The 21,800-nt window shown below is 54.1% G+C and overlaps 3 protein-coding genes across 7 annotated transcripts; 1 reads left to right on the top strand and 2 right to left on the bottom strand.

Annotated features, from left to right (window-relative positions):
- Nucleotides 1–2,456, bottom strand: TOMM6 (translocase of outer mitochondrial membrane 6). Of its 3 annotated transcripts, none has more exons than XM_025382234.1 (3): nucleotides 2,075–2,456; nucleotides 557–661; nucleotides 1–362 (listed from the first exon to the last, which is right to left on the bottom strand). In XM_025382234.1, exons 1-2 carry the CDS (start codon nucleotides 2,200–2,202, stop codon nucleotides 565–567), a joined length of 225 nt encoding a protein of 74 aa, XP_025238019.1. In that variant the 5' UTR covers nucleotides 2,203–2,456; the 3' UTR covers nucleotides 1–362; nucleotides 557–564. The 3 variants fall into 3 exon arrangements, with proteins under 3 accessions (XP_025238019.1, XP_025238020.1, XP_025238021.1); XM_025382235.1 differs by having other exon boundaries at nucleotides 1–328; nucleotides 561–661; nucleotides 2,075–2,234; XM_025382236.1 differs by having other exon boundaries at nucleotides 561–661; nucleotides 2,075–2,232.
- Nucleotides 1–8,668, bottom strand: PRICKLE4 (prickle planar cell polarity protein 4). Of its 2 annotated transcripts, XM_025382217.1 has the most exons (10): nucleotides 8,608–8,668; nucleotides 7,921–8,092; nucleotides 6,279–6,422; nucleotides 5,654–5,761; nucleotides 4,815–4,952; nucleotides 4,352–4,555; nucleotides 3,569–3,773; nucleotides 2,075–3,137; nucleotides 557–661; nucleotides 1–328 (listed from the first exon to the last, which is right to left on the bottom strand). In XM_025382217.1, the coding sequence occupies exons 2-8, from the start codon at nucleotides 8,083–8,085 to the stop codon at nucleotides 2,767–2,769; spliced, it is 1,335 nt and encodes a 444-aa protein (XP_025238002.1). In that variant the 5' UTR covers nucleotides 8,086–8,092; nucleotides 8,608–8,668; the 3' UTR covers nucleotides 1–328; nucleotides 557–661; nucleotides 2,075–2,766. The 2 variants fall into 2 exon arrangements, with proteins under 2 accessions (XP_025238002.1, XP_025238001.1); XM_025382216.1 differs by lacking the exons at nucleotides 1–328; nucleotides 557–661; nucleotides 2,075–3,137; nucleotides 8,608–8,668 and having other exon boundaries at nucleotides 3,168–3,773; nucleotides 7,921–8,363.
- Nucleotides 8,657–19,069, top strand: FRS3 (fibroblast growth factor receptor substrate 3). 2 transcript variants are annotated; one of them, XM_025382215.1, is made up of 7 exons: nucleotides 9,516–9,605; nucleotides 11,525–11,654; nucleotides 12,674–12,762; nucleotides 14,085–14,271; nucleotides 16,304–16,465; nucleotides 17,279–17,427; nucleotides 17,712–19,069. In XM_025382215.1, exons 3-7 carry the CDS (start codon nucleotides 12,697–12,699, stop codon nucleotides 18,624–18,626), a joined length of 1,479 nt encoding a protein of 492 aa, XP_025238000.1. In that variant the 5' UTR covers nucleotides 9,516–9,605; nucleotides 11,525–11,654; nucleotides 12,674–12,696; the 3' UTR covers nucleotides 18,627–19,069. The 2 variants fall into 2 exon arrangements, with proteins under 2 accessions (XP_025237998.1, XP_025238000.1); XM_025382213.1 differs by lacking the exons at nucleotides 9,516–9,605; nucleotides 11,525–11,654 and adding an exon at nucleotides 8,657–9,034.
- The last annotated feature ends 2,731 nt before the right edge of the window (nucleotides 19,070–21,800 follow it).

The following is a 21,800-nucleotide window of genomic DNA, read 5'->3' as shown; positions in this document are numbered from 1 at the left end:
TGCCTTTGTGTGCGGTATTTATTTCAAATGTTTGTTAAAACAGCACTGTTATTTCTCAGGACAAGAGCAAAGATCACCCCCTGCAGAAGCTTGGGAACTATGTACAGAACTTTATAGAACAGAGGCCATACTTTAGCTTAAGCCTGTCTGCTGACCAGAGAATGGAATTCTGCGTGGACTCAAGGAACAAAAGGAAACTAGGCAGGGAGAGGGAAGAAAAGTGCCCATCTGAATCAAACTTCAGCTGCCATCAGGGCACATCTTGTGGTGGTCACAGATTGTAGGCTGTTTTTTGGAAGATTCGGGTTCAGCACAGGATTCCATTTGTCTGCAATCGGATAAGACAACAGGTGGCATTAGAACTGGAAAAGTATGGGAGGGAAACTGGTAAGAGATACTTAAATCCCTTGCAACATCTGAAAACACATTTAACTAGGAATAGTTAAGGGTTTTACATCACATTCTTTTGTACATTTCGTGAATAGTTGACAGAAAACATTGCTTCTCCCAGTCTCTAGGTCTCCTAAGACACGCAGGGGTGTGGTTCAGTGCTTACCTACTTGGCTACACCCCTGGCTGAGGTGCCATGAGGTCAATGTCACTCAAGTTCCTGGCCAGCCAAACTCCAGCAGCAAAGAGTCCCAAATTTAGTATCAAGTTCCTGGAAAAAAATGTGTTTTACTAACCCTGTGGTCACTGAATCTGTTGTACAGTTAACGAAATGTACTGGGGGAAAAAGCTTCCATCACCACCACCTTCCCGAGGCGTTAATACATGGTTGTGACATGGCAGGTTGCTCAAGACCCACGTGGGAATTTGGAGTTTATTTTTGTGCCTAATAAATGTAAGATAAGTCTGGGTGAGGTGGCTCACGCCTGTAATCCCAGCACTTTGGGAGGCCGAGGCAGGCGGATCCCGAGGTCAGGAGTTCAAGACCAGCCTGGCCAACATGGTGAAACCCCGTCTCTACTAAAAATACAAAAATTAGCTGGGTGTGGTGGCGCGCGCCTGTAATCCCAGCTACTGGAGAGGCTGAGGCAGGAGAATCACTGGAATCCGGGAGCCGAGATTGCAGTGAGCTGAGGTCGTGCCACTACAGCCTGGGTGACAGAGCGAGACTGTCTCAAAAAGAAAGAAATGTGGCCAGATGGGGTAGCTCACGCCTGTAATCCTAGCACTTTGGGAGGCCGAGACGGGTGGATCAAGAAGTCAGGAGTTTGAGACCAGCCTGCCCAAGATGGTGAAACCCCGTCTCTACTAAAAACACAAAAATTAGCTGGGTGTGGTGGCGCGTGCCTGTAATTCCAGCTACTGGGGAGGCTGAGGCAGGAGAATCACTTGAACCCGGGAGGCGGAAGGGACAGTGAGCCGAGATCGCGCCTCTGCACTCCAGCCTGGGTGCCAGAGCGAGACTCCGTCTCCAAAAAAAAAAGAGAAAAGAAATGTAAGATCCGCAAAGCCCAGCGACAGCACTAGTCCAGCGCCAAAAAAGCCTGTTTATGTGCTGGCACCTCTTCCCTTGATCAGGGTGACATACAGATACAGCCACACGAACGAAAGATCGCTTTTGCCACACGGGAACTCTCCCTCCTGGCCAAGGACCTCAGTGACGCACAGGCAGAGCTACGAAGACGCCACAATGCTGGCAATGTTAAAAAACAAAAACAAGGCCGGGCGCGGTGGCTCACGCCTGTAATCCCAGCACTTTGGGAGGCCGAGGCGGGCGGATCACGAGGTCAGGAGATCGAGACCATCCTGGCGAACACGGTGAAACCCCGTCTCTACTAAAAATACAAAAAAATTAGCCGGGCGTGGTGGCAGGCGCCTGTAGTCCCAGCTTCTAGGAAGGCTGAGGCAGGAGAATGGCGTTAACCTAGGAGGCGGCGGAACTTGCAGTGAGCGGAGATCGCGCCACTGCACTCCAGCCTGGGCGACAGAGCGAGACTCCGTCTCAAAAAAAACAAAAAAAAAACCCAAAAAAACAAAAACAAAAAACCCTGAGGCGCCAGCCTCCCGAGAAAGGGGAATACCGACGTAAGGGCCAGAGAAGGACCAAGTTCTTGGGCTCGGTTACCTCCGGAAGTCATTCCTATCTGTGGCAAAGCGGTAGACGCCCCGAAGCCAATCTCCCACGTTGTCCGGTATTTCGGGAGTTTCATTAGCCGAGCCAGCAGCGCTCACCGGGACCCCGCTGGAAGCCATAGTAGGAACCTTCGCATGGGCCGCGGTGGAGGAACCGTATCAGCGTCGCGGGTGGATGACGCACCTCCGGTTTGGCACTTCCGGCTGCTACCAACCGGCAGGGGAGCGCTGTTCGCTTAGTCCGACATCCGGAAGAGGGACGGCCCCCTGCTGCGCGTCCACGAACTCTAGGAGGGGAGGAGCGCGGCCCGGCTCTACGGTCCCCTGCTCCCGGTCCCACCTCCGGCTCTCCAGCCGGTAACCGTCACGCGTGCTGTGATCATTTAATTGGCTCGGGAGGAGGATGGTGGGGACGGGGCTGTCCCAGCCTGTGGAGGTGGGGGTAGGGGCTATCTCAGCAGGGGAAGCGTAGCTTTGGGGAATGGGTTTTGCCAAGAAAGTCTCCACCAAAAGTCCTAACGCGCTGTGCTGAAGGGGGCGCACTCCAAACTTGTCACCTCGCCGCCTCTGGCGGGCGTGCGCCTGACTGCGTCTCAGTCTAGGATTGTTAGGGGAGGCTAGCCTTGTTCTCCCGCTTTACAGACCCCTTTCCTCCCACTCACACCCCCTCTCTGAGCTGCGCCACTAGCACATGGTGCAGTGCTTCTTAGAGGCGTTGCTGTCCTCTGCTTGGAGGCTTCCGGGGATTTTCCAGGACAGGGGAAGGCGCTCGCCTAAGAAAAAGCCTTCAGGTTCCGAGTCAGAGGAGGAGGAGCAGGTGGAGAAAAGGGTGTCCTTGGAATCACAAAGAGTCTCCAAGCGGCACTGCTCCTGCCCTTTGGCTGCCTCCGCTTTTTCCCCAGGTCGGTTCTCCTGCTGGGGACTGGATCCAGGCAGCCCCGTTTGAGTTTGCAGGCTGGAACCGCCGGCAGCAGCGAGAAGGAGTGTTCGGGAGAGGGTCGCAGAGTTCACCGAGGTTTGGTCCCTTCCTCCAGTTCGGTCGGGTCCAGTCTCCCCTGTTCCGGGCCGGGTCGGAAACGCTGGTCTCAGAGATGCGGAGCTGGACCTCCACCGCAGCTAGCGGGGGTGAAGCCCAGCCTCTCGCCCCGCCCAGCCCATCCCCTGGGCCGTGCGCGCCGCCGCCGCCGCGAGTCCTCGCAGGGTCCCCCGCCTCCACCAGAGGGCGGCCGCGTCCCGCGCCTGGGAGGGAGTCCGGCGCCGCAACCCCGACCGCGGCGCGGGGTGGGTTCGGGAGGCCCTCGGAACGCTCCGGCCAGGGACGCGCGGTGAGAGCTGCGGGCCCCGAGGCTCGGATCTGGGGGGGTGCGGTGGGGGTGCTCCTGGAGGGACGGGACGGCGTAGGACCGGGGCGAGGGTCCCAGCCCGGGAGAACCCCCACAGCCCAGCCCAAGCTCCCTCCCGCTTTGCTCTGTATCCTCTCCCTTACCAAGGAATGCCTGCCCTTCCAGTGCCCCGGCCCAGCTCGAGCCTGCATCCGAGTAGCGGTTCTCGAAGCAGCTGGGGCAGCAGGGGCTTCCCCCAGGCAGGGCATAACGTCCCCCGCCCAGAGGCCCGGCGCAGTCCTGGCAACAGAAGTGGTTCTCATGCCAGCGCTGTCCCTCTGCCTCGGTGCAGTGCTGGGAGAAGATCAGCTGGGAGAGGGAGAGGGGAACGTTTCATTCATTCATTCACTCATTCATTCATCCAGTAACCACGCCTTTTACCCAGTTAACGCTAAAGCACGTCTGCATACATTCCCATTTGATTCACTCAGCCACTCATGGACACAGGGAGGACTGATTGGCTTAGCCAGGATATCAGCTAGCAAGTGGCACAATCCGAAGTGCGACCTGGGGGTCTGGACTCCCAACCCAGGGCTCCAGGCTTCCTTTTATGCTGACATCAAGGGAATTTCTAGCATGATGAGGCACAGCACTGGGCACTTGGCATCTACTGAGATAAGCATGTGTCCAAGAGTCCCTGCTCTAGAGAAATTCTGTCATTCCAAGAACATCTGAGGACCTCTGCAGTGGGGAAGGCCACAGGCAGAAGGGCACCGGGTCCCACATGCCCAGAGCTCAAGTCAGAACACAGTGAACTTGCCCAGGCTGGTTCCTACTTCTCCCCACTCCCTGATACTGTGAGAAACTGTGGCCCAGGAGAGTGTTCCTTTGTATCCTGCCACTCTGGACCCTGGGCAGACCCCCAGTTCCTACCCTCCAGGCTGTACCTGGTCACAAGCCGGGCAGCGCGGGCGCAGCAACTCTGCATGATGGCGGCCGCAGTAAAGTTGTCCATCATGGTAGAAGTAGATGAGGTTTATCAGGGCCTGGCCACAGGCCTGGCAGGCAAAGCAAGTCTGGTGCCAGCAACGCTGTTCCCCTGCCCGGGCTGCAAACACTCCGTACTCTCCTGGCTTCAGCAGCTCCCTACACTGTCAGAGGGGAGGTGCTGAGTTGGTCCGAGTAGGCACTACCGTCCTAACTTCCCTCCTTGCTCTTGCAATCTGATCCCAACCTGTTCTCACCATACCCTAGCAAGCCCACATCCACTGCAACCTACACCAAGAGCTCCCAAACTTGGTTTCTGTTTTTCCTGTTTCCCAACCAGAGTTCCAGAAGCTAGCCCCTTCCGCAGAAATGAGAGGGCAAAGAATAGAGGAAGGGGAACTTGAGGGGAGGGGTGCTACAGACCTTCTCACAGGTGTGTCCTTCAAGCTTGGGAAGCACCAGGCGAGCTACCCCCTGTCCCAGGGCCTCCTGCTTCCGCCTGGAACAGAAGAGCCGCAGCTCGGCCCGCTCCTCCTCCCCAAGGGCCAGGCAGTAGTGCTCCTGCAGAAACAGTCCTCTACAGTTACTGGGAGAGCTCCAGCAGGAAAGATTGAGCATTGGTTGGAGGAAGAAAGGCTTGGCTGCTGGGTCAGAGAAACGTTGTAGAACCTCAGGGAGATGCCAGAGATAATGGCATAGAAGGAGAAATCGAAGAAGAAGGAAAGGAGCTCAGGAAAGGCCACCTGAGTCTCCCCCTGCCCCCCTAGGAATGGTCATCAATCAGGTCCTGACAGGCCCACAGCACTCAGCCCTGTCACCATTAGGTCCTTGCTCCCAGTGAGCTAAGAGCTCAGTATCACTTCCAATTCTTGGATTTCCTCAAATTATTTCATATACTCCTGTCTTGCCTCCCCAGTTGAATTGTAAGCCTTTAGGCTGGGCACATGTAGACCCTCAATAAATATGTAACAACCATACTCTCTACATTTGTACATTCCATTATCCGTTTCAAAAGTCGTTCATGTCCATTTTCTCATTTGCTCTTGAACTAAGCATTGTGGTGGGCAGAGCAGATGTTACTGCACCCGCTATTGTTACTGCCAACGTGAAAACTCAGGCAGGGGGAGAATGACACCCCAACCAGTGGCATAGCTGGGCCTGAAATCCACATCCCCTAACTTCTGGACTGAGGTTCTTCCCACAGTAAGAAAAGAGAGGGGCAGGGAGAGGCAAGAGAGGGAAGATGGGGAGAGGAGACCCACATCAATGTCCTGTGGAGGGAGTTGCTGCAGGAGGGTCCGAAGCCCAGTCCATTTGGGGGCTTGGTTGGTGTCCAGGCAAAGGGAACCCAAGCTCAGAACTGGAGGACCCTGAGGAGACATGGAAGAAGGGGAGGAGTGAAACTAGGTTTTTCTTTCTCCTTTCCCCCTAGTCATTGCCACCTCTTCTCCAATCTAGAGCAGCTTCTAAGCATGCCCTCCATTTGGGAGGGTCCTCCTTCCAGATCTTCACTGAGCGCAAGGATAGCTGACTGATGCCTGTATCTGTGGTCTTCCTTGAGGGAGGCTGGGGAGGCCCCACACCCCAAAACAGCTTCCCTTCTTATGCTTTCCCATCTTAACCCCCTTCACGCCTTGGGGCCAAAGCCCCTAGAGTCTGCTTTGACAACACAGATTCCCTAGGAGAGGTAATGGATATTCATGTGAATGAGTTTAAAGTCAAAACCCCATGTTCTCAGCAGGTGCAGAGACAGGAATTCCTGAAAAGAGAGAAAGGCAGTAAGAGATTAGGCACGAAGTCAAACTACCTCCGGGTTAGTGGAAAAAGGTGGCCACTCCACAGGATAGAGGATATGTTGGTCTCAGAGGAAGGGCACAACTCTACTACCTGAGCAGAGGTGTCCTCAGGGTCCTCCTCCGGCAGGTGGCCTGAGTCACTGTCTGAGTTGGCTGGCGGACCTGGATCCTGGGGCTTGGGGCTGTCCTCTCGTTGGGGCCAGCCAGAGTTCTGCACTGACATTAGTGGCAAAGGCTACCCCAAAACAATAAGAACACCTTCATGAATCAGGCCGTTACAATGTGCTAGGAAGTGTTAAGTGCTTTATAGGTATTATTTCCCGTAAGTGGCGGAGCCAGGTCTTGAGGTCATGTCTTTTGGTCCGGAATTTCTGAAGTTCAAAATTCTGGGGTCTCCCAAGATTGGGATGGAGGTAAGCGGAGGCCCATGGTAGAAGGAGAGGGCACTTTGCCTTTCTGGTGGGCCTTTGGGCAGGCTGGCCCCTCTCTCCTTACCTCATCAGCCTTAACTTCCACCATTTCTCACCATGCACCCACAGCCCCAGTGAGCGTGCTTCTTCACAACTTCCTACATGGGTCCAGCTTTTCCAGCTACATAGGCTTGGGCCTCTGGTTAAAGGATCTCCTTACCAGGAAACCCTTCTCAGCCTCTGTGACCATACCAGCTCTCCCTTCCCTGAGCAACTGAAGCAAGCAGTGTCCCAAGATTCAGTGCCCCAAGATTTAGCACCTAATGTTTTTCTCTGCTCCCTGCATCTCTCTCGGCTCCTCATCTATAACTTCCTCGAGGACAGGAACACCTTGCACTTTTATATATAGCAGCAATTGCATTGGATAATCTAAGTTCATCTCTTCAGTTTTCCTCTCGGCAACTCCTGATATGACTACAATATCTTGGGGGTAAGAAGTGACTATTGGCACAGTGGTTCAGGCCAGTAATCCCAGAACTTTGGGAGGCTGAGGCAGGCGGATCACCTGAGGTCAGGAGATCGAGACCATCCTGGCCAACATGGGGAAACCCCGTATCTACTAAAAATACAAAAATAAGTCAGGCATGGTGATGTGTGCCAGTAATCCCAGTTACTAGAGAGGCTGAGGCAGGGGAATCGCTCCAACCTACCTGGGAGGCAGAGGTTGCAGTGCAGTGCACTCCAGCCTGGGTGACAGAGTGAGACTCCATCTCAAAAAAAAAAAAAAAAAAGTGACAATGTAGAGAAGAGATGAGCCCTGCTCTCAAGGAGCTCATAGTGGGTAAGACAAAGATGAAACCAGGTAGAATGGGATCAGAGCTCTGGGCAGATACAAACCCTGGAGAAAAAAATAACCAGAGCAAACTTTTTAATAATATTTACTCTGTGCCAAGGACTCTTCTAGAATATTATATGATATAGTCCATCCTCACAATAATCTTATGAGGTAATTTCTTTTATTCCACTTGACAGTTGAAACAATTAACTTGCCCAAGATCATACCAGAGGCTAAGGGAAGCCTTAGGGGGATCTGGCTTCTGAGAGCTGGGATAGATTCTCAAAGTAGCTAGGCACAGGAGGGTCATCATCAAATCCCTGGCCTCTGTAAGACTGGGCCAGGGATTTGTATTGGGGTTGAGGTGAGGGTTTGGACCGTAACAGTTAATATTGCTTCCCAGCACTGAACCCTCCTCAGCACTGCCCCTCCACTCCCACTTCAAATGTCCTGTGCCACCCTTCCCTCCTTCCTGGCTTCACACCCACCTGCTTCCTTCCTCTTCTGTCCCTCAGGTCAGGCTTCCTGTGGAAGGTGGCCAGGATGGGCTGTTCACACCCGGAGTAGCCACTAACAGCACTGCCCCTGCTCCAGGCAGCAAGAAAGGAGGGAGCATCTGGGGCCCCAGGAGAATGACTTGCACCCTCTTCCATTTTAGCTCTAGTTTGCATGGAATTGTCCAACACAGAAACAACGCTCAGAAATCAGGCCTCTACTCCTCACCCTTCCATCTCCCCAAAGGCAGCCAAACTCCACCTCCACCTAGCACTGGGACACCCTTACTAACAGGCCAGCTGGATTCCCTCCATAATTCCCTTCCCCCTCCCACCTCAGATAAGGGACAGAGCTGAATCCCTTGTCTTGCCTCTGTGCAGGTGCAAGAGGGCTCAGGAGCTGGACATCCCCAACCCCCGCTGCCCTGAAGGGCAGAGCTCGAGAGGACTTAGGGCTTGGGGAGGTGGAGGGATGGGAAGATTTCTGGGGACAGTGGGAGGGAGAAGGAAGGGGAGTGCCCGGTCCCGCCGAGTGCCCTCTCGGTAGATCCCCAGAGCTTTTCTAGAACTTGGCGGGCCCGCCTCCGGGGCTGGGACGCGGTGTTTCCCGAGTCCGCTGGGCTTCCGGGTCTGGCTGCTGGGATTTTAGGGGAGTGGACCAGGACTTGGCTGGGGTCTCACCATCGCTGTGCGTCGCTGTCCGGGCAGTTCTGGACCGACTCTGCCGTCAGGCCCCTCTCCCAGACCCCACCCGAAGGCGTCAGCGCCCGCCCCCGCCCTCACTAACAGCGCGGCCCTTCCTCTCCCACGCCCCAGGGGTCCCCGCCTGCCCCTCCCCTGCTGGTGGAGAGGGGCGGCTCAGGGAGGGGCCTGGAGCTGCAGATTGGGGGCGGGGGGGAAAGCAAAACAAAACCACATTTGTGGGATCTCAGGGTGGAAATGTGCGGGCTCCACGGCCTCTGCCATGCAGGTGCAGGGGCTCAGGCTGGGACTGCGCCCGGCGGGCATCCAGTAGACGCCGGGAGCCGCGTTTACGCTGGGTTCTCAACCACTTGCTGAATGGAAACGACTCGCCGGGCGCGCAGCCCTGTCCCTCTGCAGTTCCCAGGTCTCCCCAAACTCTCCCTCTGGTCTCCCAGCCCCGCCCCTCTGCGTGTTTCCCTTCAGTTCTCTCCCCCTTGTCTCCAGTGGTCCCCCTGGCCCCTTCCCCTCCCCTCAGCCCTCTTCCGAGTTACATCGTCTTGCCCGTCTCCCTTCAGGGCCCTTCAGACCCTCTCCCCTTCCCTTCGTTTCTCGCCCAACCCTCCGTCCCCTTTTCGCTCGCTGCAGCACCCCCAACTTTGGTGTCCTCAGCCCCGCCTCTGCGCCCCGCCTCCGCCGCAGGCTCCGCCCTTCCCCCCCCCCCCGCCGGGCTTTCTCAGCCCCTGGCCAGGAGCGCCCTCTGGCGTCTGCGCATGCTCACTGCTCCCGACTGCAAAGTCCTCCAAAGGGACCTTCTAGGCTGCGTGCCGGTCGCCCCCGCTCGGGTCCGCCCGCCCGCAGCGTCTCGTTGGTGCTGCCGGTGACCTCCGACCCCGCGGCCGCGGGGCGGGGCGGGGAGGCCTTAGCTCTGGGCGGGCGGCGGCTGCTGCAGCGGGACCCGGGAGCGGGGCCCGGCGCCGCCCGGGCCGCGGGGCGATGTGAGTCGGGGCGCGGCGGGGCGGGGACGAGGCGGCTTCACCGAGGCCGCGTCGCGCCGCGCCGCAGTCTCCACTCCCTCCCTAGGAAGCCCCGGGCAGGCGGGCGGCGGAGCACCGGGGCTGGGGGCGGGGATCCGGGGAGAGCGCGCACCCAGACCTCTTCATTCCTTACGGGCGTCTAGAAATTCCCCTGACAGTCCTGCAGACTCTGGCTCCCCTAACCCACCTCTACCCTTTCCGCCCTGGACACACCATCGCATCTCCTGGAGCCCTCAGAACCCCCTCACTCGCTCAGCAAATCTGCTATGCGCACGGACCCAGCATTTCTCTTGGATGCCCCCAAATGCTTCCACTGCCCGGAAATTCCTAGGATCCCTCATATCCCTATTCTCCTTGCACTATCCAAAATGCCCACATCCAAAATTCTTGCTCATGTTTCCCCAAACGTCCTCATACGTTTTCAGCCCCCACACCCCATCTAACTCCTGCCCCTGATCATACCTATCCGAGACCAGAGGCCTCTCCCCATTTCCACTCAATGCAGTCCTTCCTCCGTGAGCTATGTGGTACATCCTGATGTCTTAAGGAGAAGAGATGGTGATAGGGAAGTGCAACCCCTCCCCCATCTTGCACCCTAGAGTTCTTGATGCCCCCGCCCTCCCCCCACCCCGTCTGTGGCTCAAGCCCCAGTATTTTCCCAGCAACCTGTCTTTAGTCCTTGCACACCTCCCTGAGCCTGCTTCTTCCTTCCAGAAAATAAGCCAGACCAAGGGGATGGGGTCCTTTTACCTGGAAGTTGTCCAAGGTTGCAGGGTGCAAGGGGCCCTGGGAAGTATTGTTTCTCCAGAGCAGGAATGTGGAATGTCCAGGGGTCTGCAGGGTCCTGGCTTGTTGACGTGTTTACCTTGGGCTCAGAGGCCCTGAAATTTTGGCTTACTGTTAACATTTATGTTGAAATTAGACCTTTCAGAGCTTGGGGAGCAGAAAATCTATCAAGCTTCCAAATGCGAAATTGAAGCAGCCTGTCTTGGAAGAGGAACATGTCAATTTTAGTGATGTGTGTCTTACATTTTTGCCTTACAAGTTATTTAAGCTAGAAGCTCCCCAGTTTATAGATGGTTTCCCCAAAAACTAAGACCTTAGGTGGGAGTTGGGGGGTTGACTTAAGTCTCCCAGATACTTAGTAGCAACAAAAGTGACCGGAATATTGGTTTCCTGAATCTTAAACCAGTGCTCTCTCTACTATATCACAGTGTCCTTTTGAGAAAGCTCTTTGTAGAGTTAAAGTTCTCTGCAAAGGTAAGGTGATGGTTTTGATGTTTGTTGTAACAGGACTCAGAGGGAGACCTAAAGTGACTTAAAAGGCCTTGGCCAGGCGTGGTGGCTCACACCTGTAATCCCAGCACTTTGGGAGGCTGTGGCGGGCGGATCACAAGGTCAGGAGATCAAGACCATCCTGGCTAAGATGGGGAAGCCCTGTCTCTACTAAAAAAATAAACAAAAAAATTAGCCGGGCGTGGTGGTGGACGCCTGTAGTCCCAGCTACTGGGGAGGCTGAGGCAGGAGAATGGCGTGAACCCAGGAGGCAGAGCTTGCAGTGAGCTGCGATCGCGCCACTGCACTCCAGCCTGGGTGACAGAGTGAGACTCCGTCTCAAAAAAAAAAAAAAAAAAAAAAAGGCTTTGGGTTGTCTTAGACTTCAAACTCATTGATGCTCCGGGAGTCTGTCCCTCTCAGGGCCCATGGGGCTTGGAATTTGTGCTCTCTTTGCCCTTGATTTTACTTTCTTCATTGGTGTTTTTGTCCCATTAGGGCTGAAACACATATCCAGGTGGGATGGACTGCCAGGTCAGTTTCATTAACAGTTGGGGGTGAAGATAGAAGGTTTTATTAATCAGTGTCTCTGTTTCCTATGCTAGGTGAGCCCCAGGTGTATCCCAGAGGGATCCAGGTGACTTCTCTGCAGACTGTTTGCCATGACAGCCCAGCAAGGACAGGGAGAATAAAGTGGGAACCCTTCCCCATGCCCTTCCCAATGGCCTGGGTGAGGTAAGAGCTGTGTATAGGAGTCAGTTTTATGGCGTTTCCCAAGTTGGGAGGAACAGAGGATACAGGTCACCTGGTTATTCAAAGCTTTACCATTCAGCAGAAGTTCTAGAAGGATAGCCAATCCTACAGACTCATTTCTTGTGACAAGTTGCAACCCCTTAAAACTTCTGCTTGGTATTGGTCCATGCGTTTCTTGTTCCCTTAGGTCATTCAGGCCTGGGTGGTGTCCTCTTCATTCTAGGCACAGCCCTGACTGTTGTGACATATCATCCAAGTACCAGAATCCTGGAGGGAAGAGCCAAATAGTAATGCCTCTGGTCTCCCCTTCAGACAAAGGGAAGCAAACCCAGCATTTTGTGTGTGTGAAGAAATATCCAATTCAGGTTATTAAAATTGTGCACGGTTTTAAATGTTCAGTCTTCCGAATGTATCTTTTTGATCACAATGTAACAACTCATTTGAAGAGGATATCAAAAAGATAAATTTGCGCTGGATGTTGGGATGGTAGTAAGGGAGAAGAGAGAACTTGGATGAAGTGGAATGGATAAGCTAAAAAGGGAGGAAAAAAGAGACAGGTACAGGCCAAAGTGTCTGATACCCCCCAAGTGACAATTTCTTTGCTAAATCCAAATAAGGGCCTTGGGTTGGCACCCACCTCCATCTGCTGTAGATCACTTCTCCTGGGCCCCTACTTTTCTTCCTGCCTATGTCCTTCCCTTGTCATTACATGGGTCAGAATCCTACATACTTCTCAAGGTCCAGATCGAAGGTTACCTCTGAGAAGCTCTGTCCAGCCCCCCATCAGCATTCATCCTTAACACATTGTAACTTGAATTAAGGTTTATCAAATGTGTGTCTGGCCTGGATTGAGAATGTGAAGTCTTTGAGGAAGGGTCTGTATCACACAGTCTCTTGGACAGAGTAGGTGATCACAATGAGGTGCTTCTTCCTGAGTTCCCCAGAGCAGGGTTTTTTGAAGCTGAAGTTGGTGACCTGCATATCCTGTATGTTTTTCCTAGGGCAGGCTGGCTGCTCTGACACCATGGGGAGCTGCTGCAGCTGCCTGAACAGAGACAGCGTTCCGGACAACCACCCCACCAAGTTCAAGGTACCCAGAGCCCTCTCCTCTCCTGCGTTCCCAACATGGCCTCTTGGGCTCAGACACAACTTAATGGAGTTGTCTCCGCTTCTCTAACAGCAAATCAAATGCCAGGCTGAGTTGTAGGCTTATGGAGACTTCTCGAGCTCACACCCTCTCAAGTAGCCTGAGGAAAAGAGGCCCAGACTACTGCTGTTTTCATGGCTCTTGATATTACCAAGAATGAAAAAATGCCATAATGATGCTTTTGGAACTGTTGTCAGTGTGTTTTTATACCTTTATATATCCCCCCCCTTTTGTTTCAGAGAAAACAAAATTCTGTATTTGTGAGTTAATATATGTAAAGTATTTAAAATAGTGCTTAGTGGCCAGGCACAGTGGCTCACGCCTGTAATCCCAGCACTTTTGGAGGCCAAGGCGGGCGGATCACCTGAGGATCAGGAGTTAGAGACCAGACTGGCCAACATGGCGAAACCCTATCTCTACTAAAAATACAAAAATAAGCCAGGTATGGTGGCACACGCCTGTAATCCCAGCTACTTGGGAGGCTGAGGCAGGAGAATCATTTGAACCCAGGAGTTGGAGGTTGCAGTGGGCCGAGATCCCACCAGTGCACTTCAGCCTGGGCGACAGAGTGAGATGCCATCTCAAATAATAATAATAAATAAATAAATAAAATTAAATAGTGCTTAGCACACAGTAAGCACAACATCAGTGTTTGCTGTTTGCTGTGGGAAGCTGAGGGCAGACCCAAGTCCACCTGTGCGCTCCCCTGCCCCACCTCTCTGTAGAGGGAGCCTCCTTCCTCCTCATTCTGGGGCATCTTGAAGCACATGTTTCTCCAGCCCACCAGAAGAGGGAGCCCTCAGCAAGGGCACACAGCTGGGGACGGGGTAGAGGAGATATGTATTGGTTCTGCCTTGGGCTTGACTTTCCTAGGTCAGGGTGTCCCAGTCTCAAGATTTTGAATTTACAATTGAACTCCTTCCCCATTAACACCTGGCCCTTGGATACTAAGCAATGGGCTGTCTGGGGTCATCTAACGTTTGTTATCTAACCGACTGACCTTGGAGGTCAACTACCTACTTCTTCCCTCACTGTCCATATGACAAAACTCAGCCCCAGAGAAGTGGGATTTGCCCAGTGAACTGCTGTGGGTCCATGAAACTGCTTCATATAGTTATGTAGCATTCAGTAGAGTCTGTGATAGTCAGATGTGACCTTTGGTTCCCCACCTCTTGTCCTGCATCAGATTGTCTCCCAGTGGCTCAGGGACCCATGCGAACACTTGTTGGACTCCCTCGTTGACCCTTCTGTCCTCTCCCCTCCAGGTGACAAATGTGGATGACGAGGGGGTGGAGCTGGGCTCTGGGGTGATGGAGCTGACGCAGAGTGAGCTGGTGCTGCACCTGCATCGGCGTGAGGCCGTCCGCTGGCCCTACCTCTGCCTGCGGCGCTATGGCTATGACTCCAACCTCTTCTCCTTTGAGAGTGGCCGCCGATGTCAGACAGGTCAGGGTGAGTACCAGGCCCTGCTCCACCGTGGGATAGGGGCTTATGCAGGACTCTAGGGTTCCTAATGTACAGATTAGCTCTCAAGAGGTTAATGTTGTCCCCATCACCTGTGGGCAGTAGAGTGTGATGTATTCTCCCTGCAGTCAGAGGTCAGGGGTGGTAGGTTATTCCATGAGATCAAGGCTAGAGCCAGCCACGGCTCTCTGAGGGAGTGGCATGGTCTGGGTTTATCTCTTAGGATTCAGACTTAAGCTGTGCAAAAGGAATACTGTATGGGATTGTGTTCAGTGCAGTTTGGGATTATGACTATGCAGAGGTGGAATGAAGAAGCTTCTCTGATGAGGCTGCCAACAAAATAGTGAGCCTCTGAGGTCATGTTTGCTGGAGGAGACAGCCCTCCATACATCTTACCCTTGGAGTTCATGAGGCAGAGGCATGGGCACTGGGTGAACAGGCAGAGTGGGCAGAGATATCCTTGCTTCTAGTGATGTTTGATCTACACTTGGGTTCCCAGGGGGGCTACCCCTGGCCCCAGCACAGGGTTCCCTGCAACTCCAGGCTTTCCCAGTCTTTTGTATTTCTCGTTGTATTTTGCCAGAGTACTTCTTTTTCTTCACTATTTCCTCCCCATCCTATTTGTGCAAACCACAGTTATCCCATTCCACAGCCTAATTGTGTCTTACTTGTGGGTATATGCACAGGCACACCCCAAGTAGCCTCCCCTAGGTCCCAGGTCCCCCTCTTACAGAGGGGAGTGTGGGAGTCCAGGCTGGCCCAAGACCCCAAGGGCATCTTTGAGTCCCCTGATTCACAGACACTCAGCCCAGTCCTGCTGTTCCTGGGACCTTGAGTAGCAGTGTTGCAGTTTGAAGGGCTGTAAGGCTGGCTGCATTGAGGAGCCATGTGATTGCCTTGCCATATTTGCCTTTAGCTAGTCTGCCCATCATTTCTTTCTTCCCATACCAGAGTTTAATGTATGAGGTCAGGGACCTGTATACAGTAGGCATTTGCTTTCTGGCCACGCACTGGGCTAATAAGTGAATAAGCAGGGAACAGAGTAGACCCTCTTGTCATCAGTGATCTGAGGACTGGTGCTCTGGATGGAGCTTTTCTCCCTAGGAAGCAGGGGGTGTTAGGCAGAGGAAGATGGGGGCAGCATGTGAGGTAGAATGTTCACTCACCTGGCCGGGTGCAGTGGCTCACGCCTGTAATCCCAGTACTTTGGGAGGCCAAGGTGGATGGATCACGAGGTCAGGAGATTGAGACTATCCTGGCTAACACGGTGAAATCCCGTCTCTGCTAAAAATACAAAAAATTAGCCAGGTGTGGTGGCGGGCGCCTGTAGTCCCAGCTACTCAGGAGGCTGAGGCAGGAGAATGGCGTGAACCCAGAAAGCGGAGCTTGCAGTGAGCCGAGATCACGCCACTGCACTCCAGCTTGGGCGACAGGGTACCCTGGTACCCAAGGTACCCTGCCCCACCACGCCCACACCACATTAAACACTCCAGCTATATTCCTCTGAGGTGAAATCATTTTCATAAGGATGTGTGAGTTCAGGTATCACAAGAAGAGAATCAAAATCAAGGTGGAGGCCCAGCATGATGGTTCATGCCTGTAATCCCAGCACTTTGGGAGGCCGCAGCAGGCGAATTACCTGAAGTCAGGAGTTTGAGACCAGCCTGACCAACATGGTGAAACCCCATCTCAACTAAAAATACAAAAAATTAGCTGGGCATAGTGTCGGACACCTGTAATCCCAGCTAATTGGGAGGCTGAGGCAGGAGAATGTCTTGAACCTGGGAGGTGGAGGTTGCAGTGAGCTGAGATCGTACCATTGCACTCCAGCCTGGGCAACAAGAGTGAAACTCCGTCTCAAAAAAGAAAAGAAAAAGGATGCTCGGGATGAGAAGAGGCTCTCCTGCCCCGCAGGACTGGGACTGGAGTTCAGGGACATTTCCTGCACATTATGCATCTGTTGAGCTCCTCTGGTCCTTCCCTGTTGGGCCCAGGGTCATTTCTTCCTCTCCTTCTCCAGGAATATTTGCATTTAAGTGTTCCCGGGCTGAGGAAATCTTCAACCTCCTTCAGGATCTGATGCAGTGCAACAGCATCAATGTGATGGAAGAACCTGTCATCATCACCCGCAATAGCCACCCCGCTGAGCTTGACCTCCCTCGAGCCCCCCAGCCACCCAATGGTGAGGAGCCCCCAGTGTATACACACGCACAGGCCCAGGAAGCACAAATCTTGGAGGGATGAGTCAAGCTGGCAGGTTAGGGGAAGGCTGGGTGAGCCAGCCTTCCAGGACAGTTGTCCATGATCAGAACCGTTCTTGAGGATCGATAAATCCTGGGCTGGGCTAGGTGACTCAGGCTGAGGCTGTTGAGTCCTGGGCCTTGTATTGACGGATGATTGGGGAGCAGACAGGAAGACTTTGGGTTTCCGTAGAAACGGCAGTCTGGAGTTTTTTTGCTTTCTTCCTCTGTCTATTGGGTCATCCCTATATACTTTCCTTGCTGCTGGTGCAGGCATCTCTGGCCATGACTGTATTCTGGAGAGGGTCCTACAATTTCTGCTTATTCAGTCATTGAATTCAGACCAGGCACCTGCTTGGTGTTCTGCGCTGCCTGGACTGGCCCATGGGGGACAGGAGAAATAGAAGCACAGTCCTTTTTTTGAGGAACTTCCCTGGACCTTACTGGCAGACCTAGAATGAAGCAAAGGGATGATCCAGTGACAACAAGATGTGCTTTATGCATTTTGGGTGAGGCTATAATGGAGACAGTGGTGAGGTGCTTCAAGCTGAGCTTGAGGGAAAGGGCAGGGTTTGAATAGCAGAGGAAAGATGAAGGATAATGGGGGCTGGTGGCTCAGTGGGGTTTAACCACTGTGAGGCCCTGAGAACATCTCTCCTCCATTGGAGGAGTCCCAGAATGCCGCACACACAGCTGCAAGTGGTTGTCAGGTGGCTTAAGTTCCCCTCCCCTGGACTTGTCTCCCCTGTGTCCAGCTCTAGGCTACACTGTCTCCAGCTTTTCCAATGGCTGCCCTGGAGAGGGCCCACGATTCTCAGCTCCCCGGCGGCTCTCAACGAGCAGCCTACGGCACCCCTCGCTTGGGGAAGAGTCCACCCATGCCCTCATTGCTCCTGATGAGCAGGTGAGCAAGCAGCCGGCCAGCCCCTACCCTGTTGGTCTGGGTGGGGATGAGGGATAGGAAATAAGGCCACCTCCTCCCAGTAAGGATCACGGGAAGGGGAAGAACATTGTTAGGGTCCCTTCCTATCCCTAAAAGGGAGTAGCTTCCTTGGAAGAGTTGGAGGACAAGGAAGAAGAAACTCCAGCTCTTTTTCTGTGTGCTTTTCTTCTCTCATCCTGTCCCTTCTGTTCTCTTTTCTCCCTGCCCTGGGACACTCCTGCCTCACTTGGACTCTCTGTCCCCAGTCCCACACCTATGTCAACACACCGGCCAGTGAAGATGACCACCGCAGGGGCCGCCACTGCCTGCAGCCCCTGCCTGAGGGTCAGGCGCCCTTCCTCCCGCAGGCCCGGGGTCCTGACCAACGGGACCCACAGGTGTTCTTGCAGCCAGGCCAGGTGAAGTTTGTGTTGGGCCCGACCCCTGCTCGGCGGCACATGGTGAAGTGCCAGGGCCTCTGTCCCAGCCTGCATGACCCCCCACACCACAATAATAACAATGAGGCCCCTTCCGAGTGCCCAGCCCAGCCCAAGTGCACCTACGAGAACGTCAGCGGGGGGCTGCGGCGAGGGGCCGGCTGGAGACTGAGCCCAGAGGAGCCGGGCTGGAATGGCCTTGCCCACCGCCGGGCCGCCCTGCTGCACTATGAGAACCTGCCCCCGCTGCCCCCTGTGTGGGAGAGCCAAGCCCAGCAGCTGGGAGGGGAGGCTGGGGATGATGGGGACTCAAGGGATGGGCTAACACCCTCTTCCAATGGTTTCCCTGATGGTGAGGAGGACGAGACCCCACTGCAGAAGCCCACCAGCACCCGGGCCGCTATCCGCAGCCATGGCAGCTTTCCTGTGCCACTGACCCGCCGCCGCGGCTCCCCAAGGGTCTTCAACTTTGATTTCCGCCGGCCGGGGCCCGAGCCCCCAAGGCAACTTAACTACATCCAGGTGGAGCTAAAGGGCTGGGGTGGAGACCGCCCTAAGGGGCCCCAGAACCCCTCGAGCCCCCAAGCCCCCATGCCCACCACCCACCCTGCCCGAAGCTCAGACTCCTACGCCGTGATTGACCTCAAAAAGACAGTGGCCATGTCCAACCTGCAAAGAGCTCTGCCCCGAGACGATGGCACCGCCAGGAAAACCCGGCACAACAGCACCGACCTGCCTCTGTAGGGACGTCCCGGTCCTCACCACCCTCTGCCCCACCGTGATCCAGCCTCTGCCTCACACTCCTGTCCTCTGAACGTACCCTCCCCAGGGTTCAGGGTTGCTTTGCAGAAGGCATGGAGGTGGGACCAGATGCTTCCCTGTGCTGGCTGGAGTCCCCAGAGATATCAGCCGCCGAGTCTCCTGGTCTGTCTCCAGGCTGGGGAGAGAAGGGTGACCAGGCGAGGAGGGAGCCGAGACATCAACTGTGAAGGGTTCCTGTGATTGCGTTTAGCGCCCTCCCGTTCTGTCCATTTGTCTTGTCTGCTGACTGTCCGTGTGTGTTTTTTTTGGTTGGAATTTTGAAACATTTTGTACCTGTTGATTTTATTTATCAGTTTATTTTTCTATTTATTGTTTTAAATGTAATTTAACATATTTATTATTAATATAATTATTTTTAAATTCTGGCCCAGTGGATATCATCTTCTTAGGGAATGTTTTCTGGTGTGGTACTGAGTTGGACACAGGGCAGGCCTAATCGAGGTAAGGGTTTCACTCTGGGGAATCTGGGGCAGTTATGGTTTTTGTGACAAGTCTGTGATTTTTTTTTTTTTTTTTTTTTTTTTTTTTGAGACGGAGTTTCGCTTTTGTGGCCCAGGCTGGAATGCAATGGCATGATTTCAGTTCACTGTAACCTCTGCCTCCCAGGTTCAAGCAGTTCTCCTGCCTCAGCCTCCCAAGTAGCTGGGATTACAGGTGTCTGCCACCACGCCCAGCTGATTTTTGAATTTTTAGTAGAGATGGGGTTTCTCCATGTTGGCCAGCCTGGTCTCGATCTCCTGACCTCAGGTGATCCACCCACCTCGGCCTCCCACAGTGTTGGGATTATAGGCATGAGCCACCACACCCGGCCAGTCATTTATTGTTCTCCTCCAAGAAGCCCTGGCCATGAACTTAAAGTTGCCGGGGACGGATGCTCTGTTGAAGGAAAGCGGTGGGATGGCTGGAGTCCTAGAAGCCAAAAGAGGGGCCTGTGAGGACTGCCCTAATGAGGTAGAGCCCCAGCCGTCTTAGGCTGACAACAGGTGGGGAGTGCAGTGGAGTGGACACAGCTACAGAAGAGATACCTTCACCTTCTCGGGGAGCCTTCACTGACACCCTTGCAAGTAGGCAGGCCCCAAAGGGCACTGCTGTCCTTTACCACCTTGGCCCAGAGATGGACCCTGGATCCTCCTTAGCTGCCCCCAGCATGGTTGAGTCAAGACTAGACCTTTAAACAGGACTTTACTAAAATCCCAGGATTATCGCAAAATGAAAAAACATGGTGTAATGTGTAACTAGATAATCTGGCTTGCTAAGTGTCTTTCCTAGAGAATGTCTCTTCAGGAATGGACTGTTAGGATGCCTCTACCCTGCCACAAGGCTGGGCGCTAACAGAGCCGCCACGTTGGAGCACCTGCCTAGAAGCGCAGGGTCCAACGGGGATGTGCTGCACACACACCCTAGTGCTGATTCATTCCAGGAGCTCCTTTCTCTGTCCTGAGGCTGCCTCTCTCCTCTTCCTTCTCTTGCTGGCTTCCTTTCCTCCAAAACTCCATTTCTATCTGAAACCCCAGTGCGGTTCATCTAAAGGAAATCCTGCTTTTGTGATAAGCCACTCAGGGCCCAGGTGAAGAATGAGAGCTGTGTTTGTCCAACTTGGGGAAAAGCCTTGTCACTGTTTGTGCCCCCAGCTCCTTGTCCTGTGGAGCAAGCAGACCTGTCCTCTTCCTCACCAAGGAAACAAGCCCAGGCAAGACACCCCATCCAGTTCCCTCCCCCTCCTACTGTCCAGGACACTGCTGCCTGGGCCTCATTTCCTGGAGCTCACCTCCACTGAGTGGGGGTTGGACTGGCAAGCTTCCAGACCCCCCCGACCTCAGGTGTCACTTTCTGTCAGTGAAATGGGCAGTGACAACTGGCCACAACAGGATGTGAAAAGGCCCTTCGAGTGGGGCCCAGCAGAGCTCAAGAGGGCAGCTGCCACAACCCCAGAGCTGGCACCAAACCCTTCTCCCCCTTATATCCTTTTGATCTCTGGACCAGAGGGGTCACCTGCTGCAGGTTGGATTCATTGCAGTTTTCCACGCTGCAGTAGGGAAATGCCGTCTTCTCTCTGCAGCTTATCCAAGCAGTTCGATTCTGTCTGGATGTCCTCATACACTTGCCCTTGCTACTACTCGTGACCTCCACAGTCGGGGTGGTGGGTGTCTCCGAACAGGAGGGTGGATGTGGGGGAGCAGGTATGGCTATGCCAGGACCAGAGTTAGGGGTCCTGGCCGTGCTTGGGACTCATGCGTCAGTGCAGGTTTCGCCTTATCAATGGATAGATACTATGATGTGGTAGCCAGAGGCTGGCTTAAGAGACCCAGGGTCCTGACTTGGTCATTATCTCTGCTACCTTAAACATTCGGTTACCCAAATGGGCTCAGTGTTTGCACCTGGAAGACGTGGAGCTGGTATGAGAAGTAACCAATGAAACGATGAACATGGCACCACGTTGGAAGTAGACAAGACTCCTGCAAGTTGTGTTAACAACCCAGCTGTTCCCTTAGAAGTCACAACTCTTAAGTCCCTCAGGCTGTCGCTTTGCTGAACAAATCAAGAAGGGGCAGTTATTCTCATTCTCTGGGTCCCCAGATCCTGGCCTGACCCCTGGGGTCTCCCTAGAGCAAGTCATAATTGCTTCAATGAGCATGTTTGTGGGGCTTGGGGGAGTCGACTTGCAGCTCAGTGTGGCCCCCAGCCTTTCCTTTCCCCTCCCCTGGTCACTGCTTCTGGCCCATGGGGTCTACTACAGGAATTTTCCTCTCGAGGGAAGGACAGGGTGTGAGTGGACAGCTTTCCTGGCGGGAAGGGGTGGGTGGGAGCGATGCACAGGAGGGTAACTGCTGCCCCTGTGTTTGAGCCCGCCCTGCCGACAGGGTGTGGTGCACAGATAGAATCAGTTTCCATCACCATCATCATCCAAAGATCATCACCAACATCAGTACGTGTTTGCCGAGTGCTGGGTTCTCTTCTTTAGAAACAGGCCCTACCCACCCCTGGGCTGCCCTCAGGAAAGGACAGGATCCAGCATCCTGTCTGGGAGTGACATTTCAGGTCAGACCAGGAGGGGCCCTCCCCAAGGTCCCCCCGGGTAATAATAGCACTTTACAA

This window comes from Theropithecus gelada, chromosome 4 (assembly GCF_003255815.1).
Source record: "Theropithecus gelada isolate Dixy chromosome 4, Tgel_1.0, whole genome shotgun sequence".
Lineage (NCBI taxonomy): Eukaryota > Metazoa > Chordata > Mammalia > Primates > Cercopithecidae > Theropithecus > Theropithecus gelada.
Note: the sequence above shows the minus strand (reverse complement) of the source record. Positions and strands in the feature narration are given on the sequence as shown.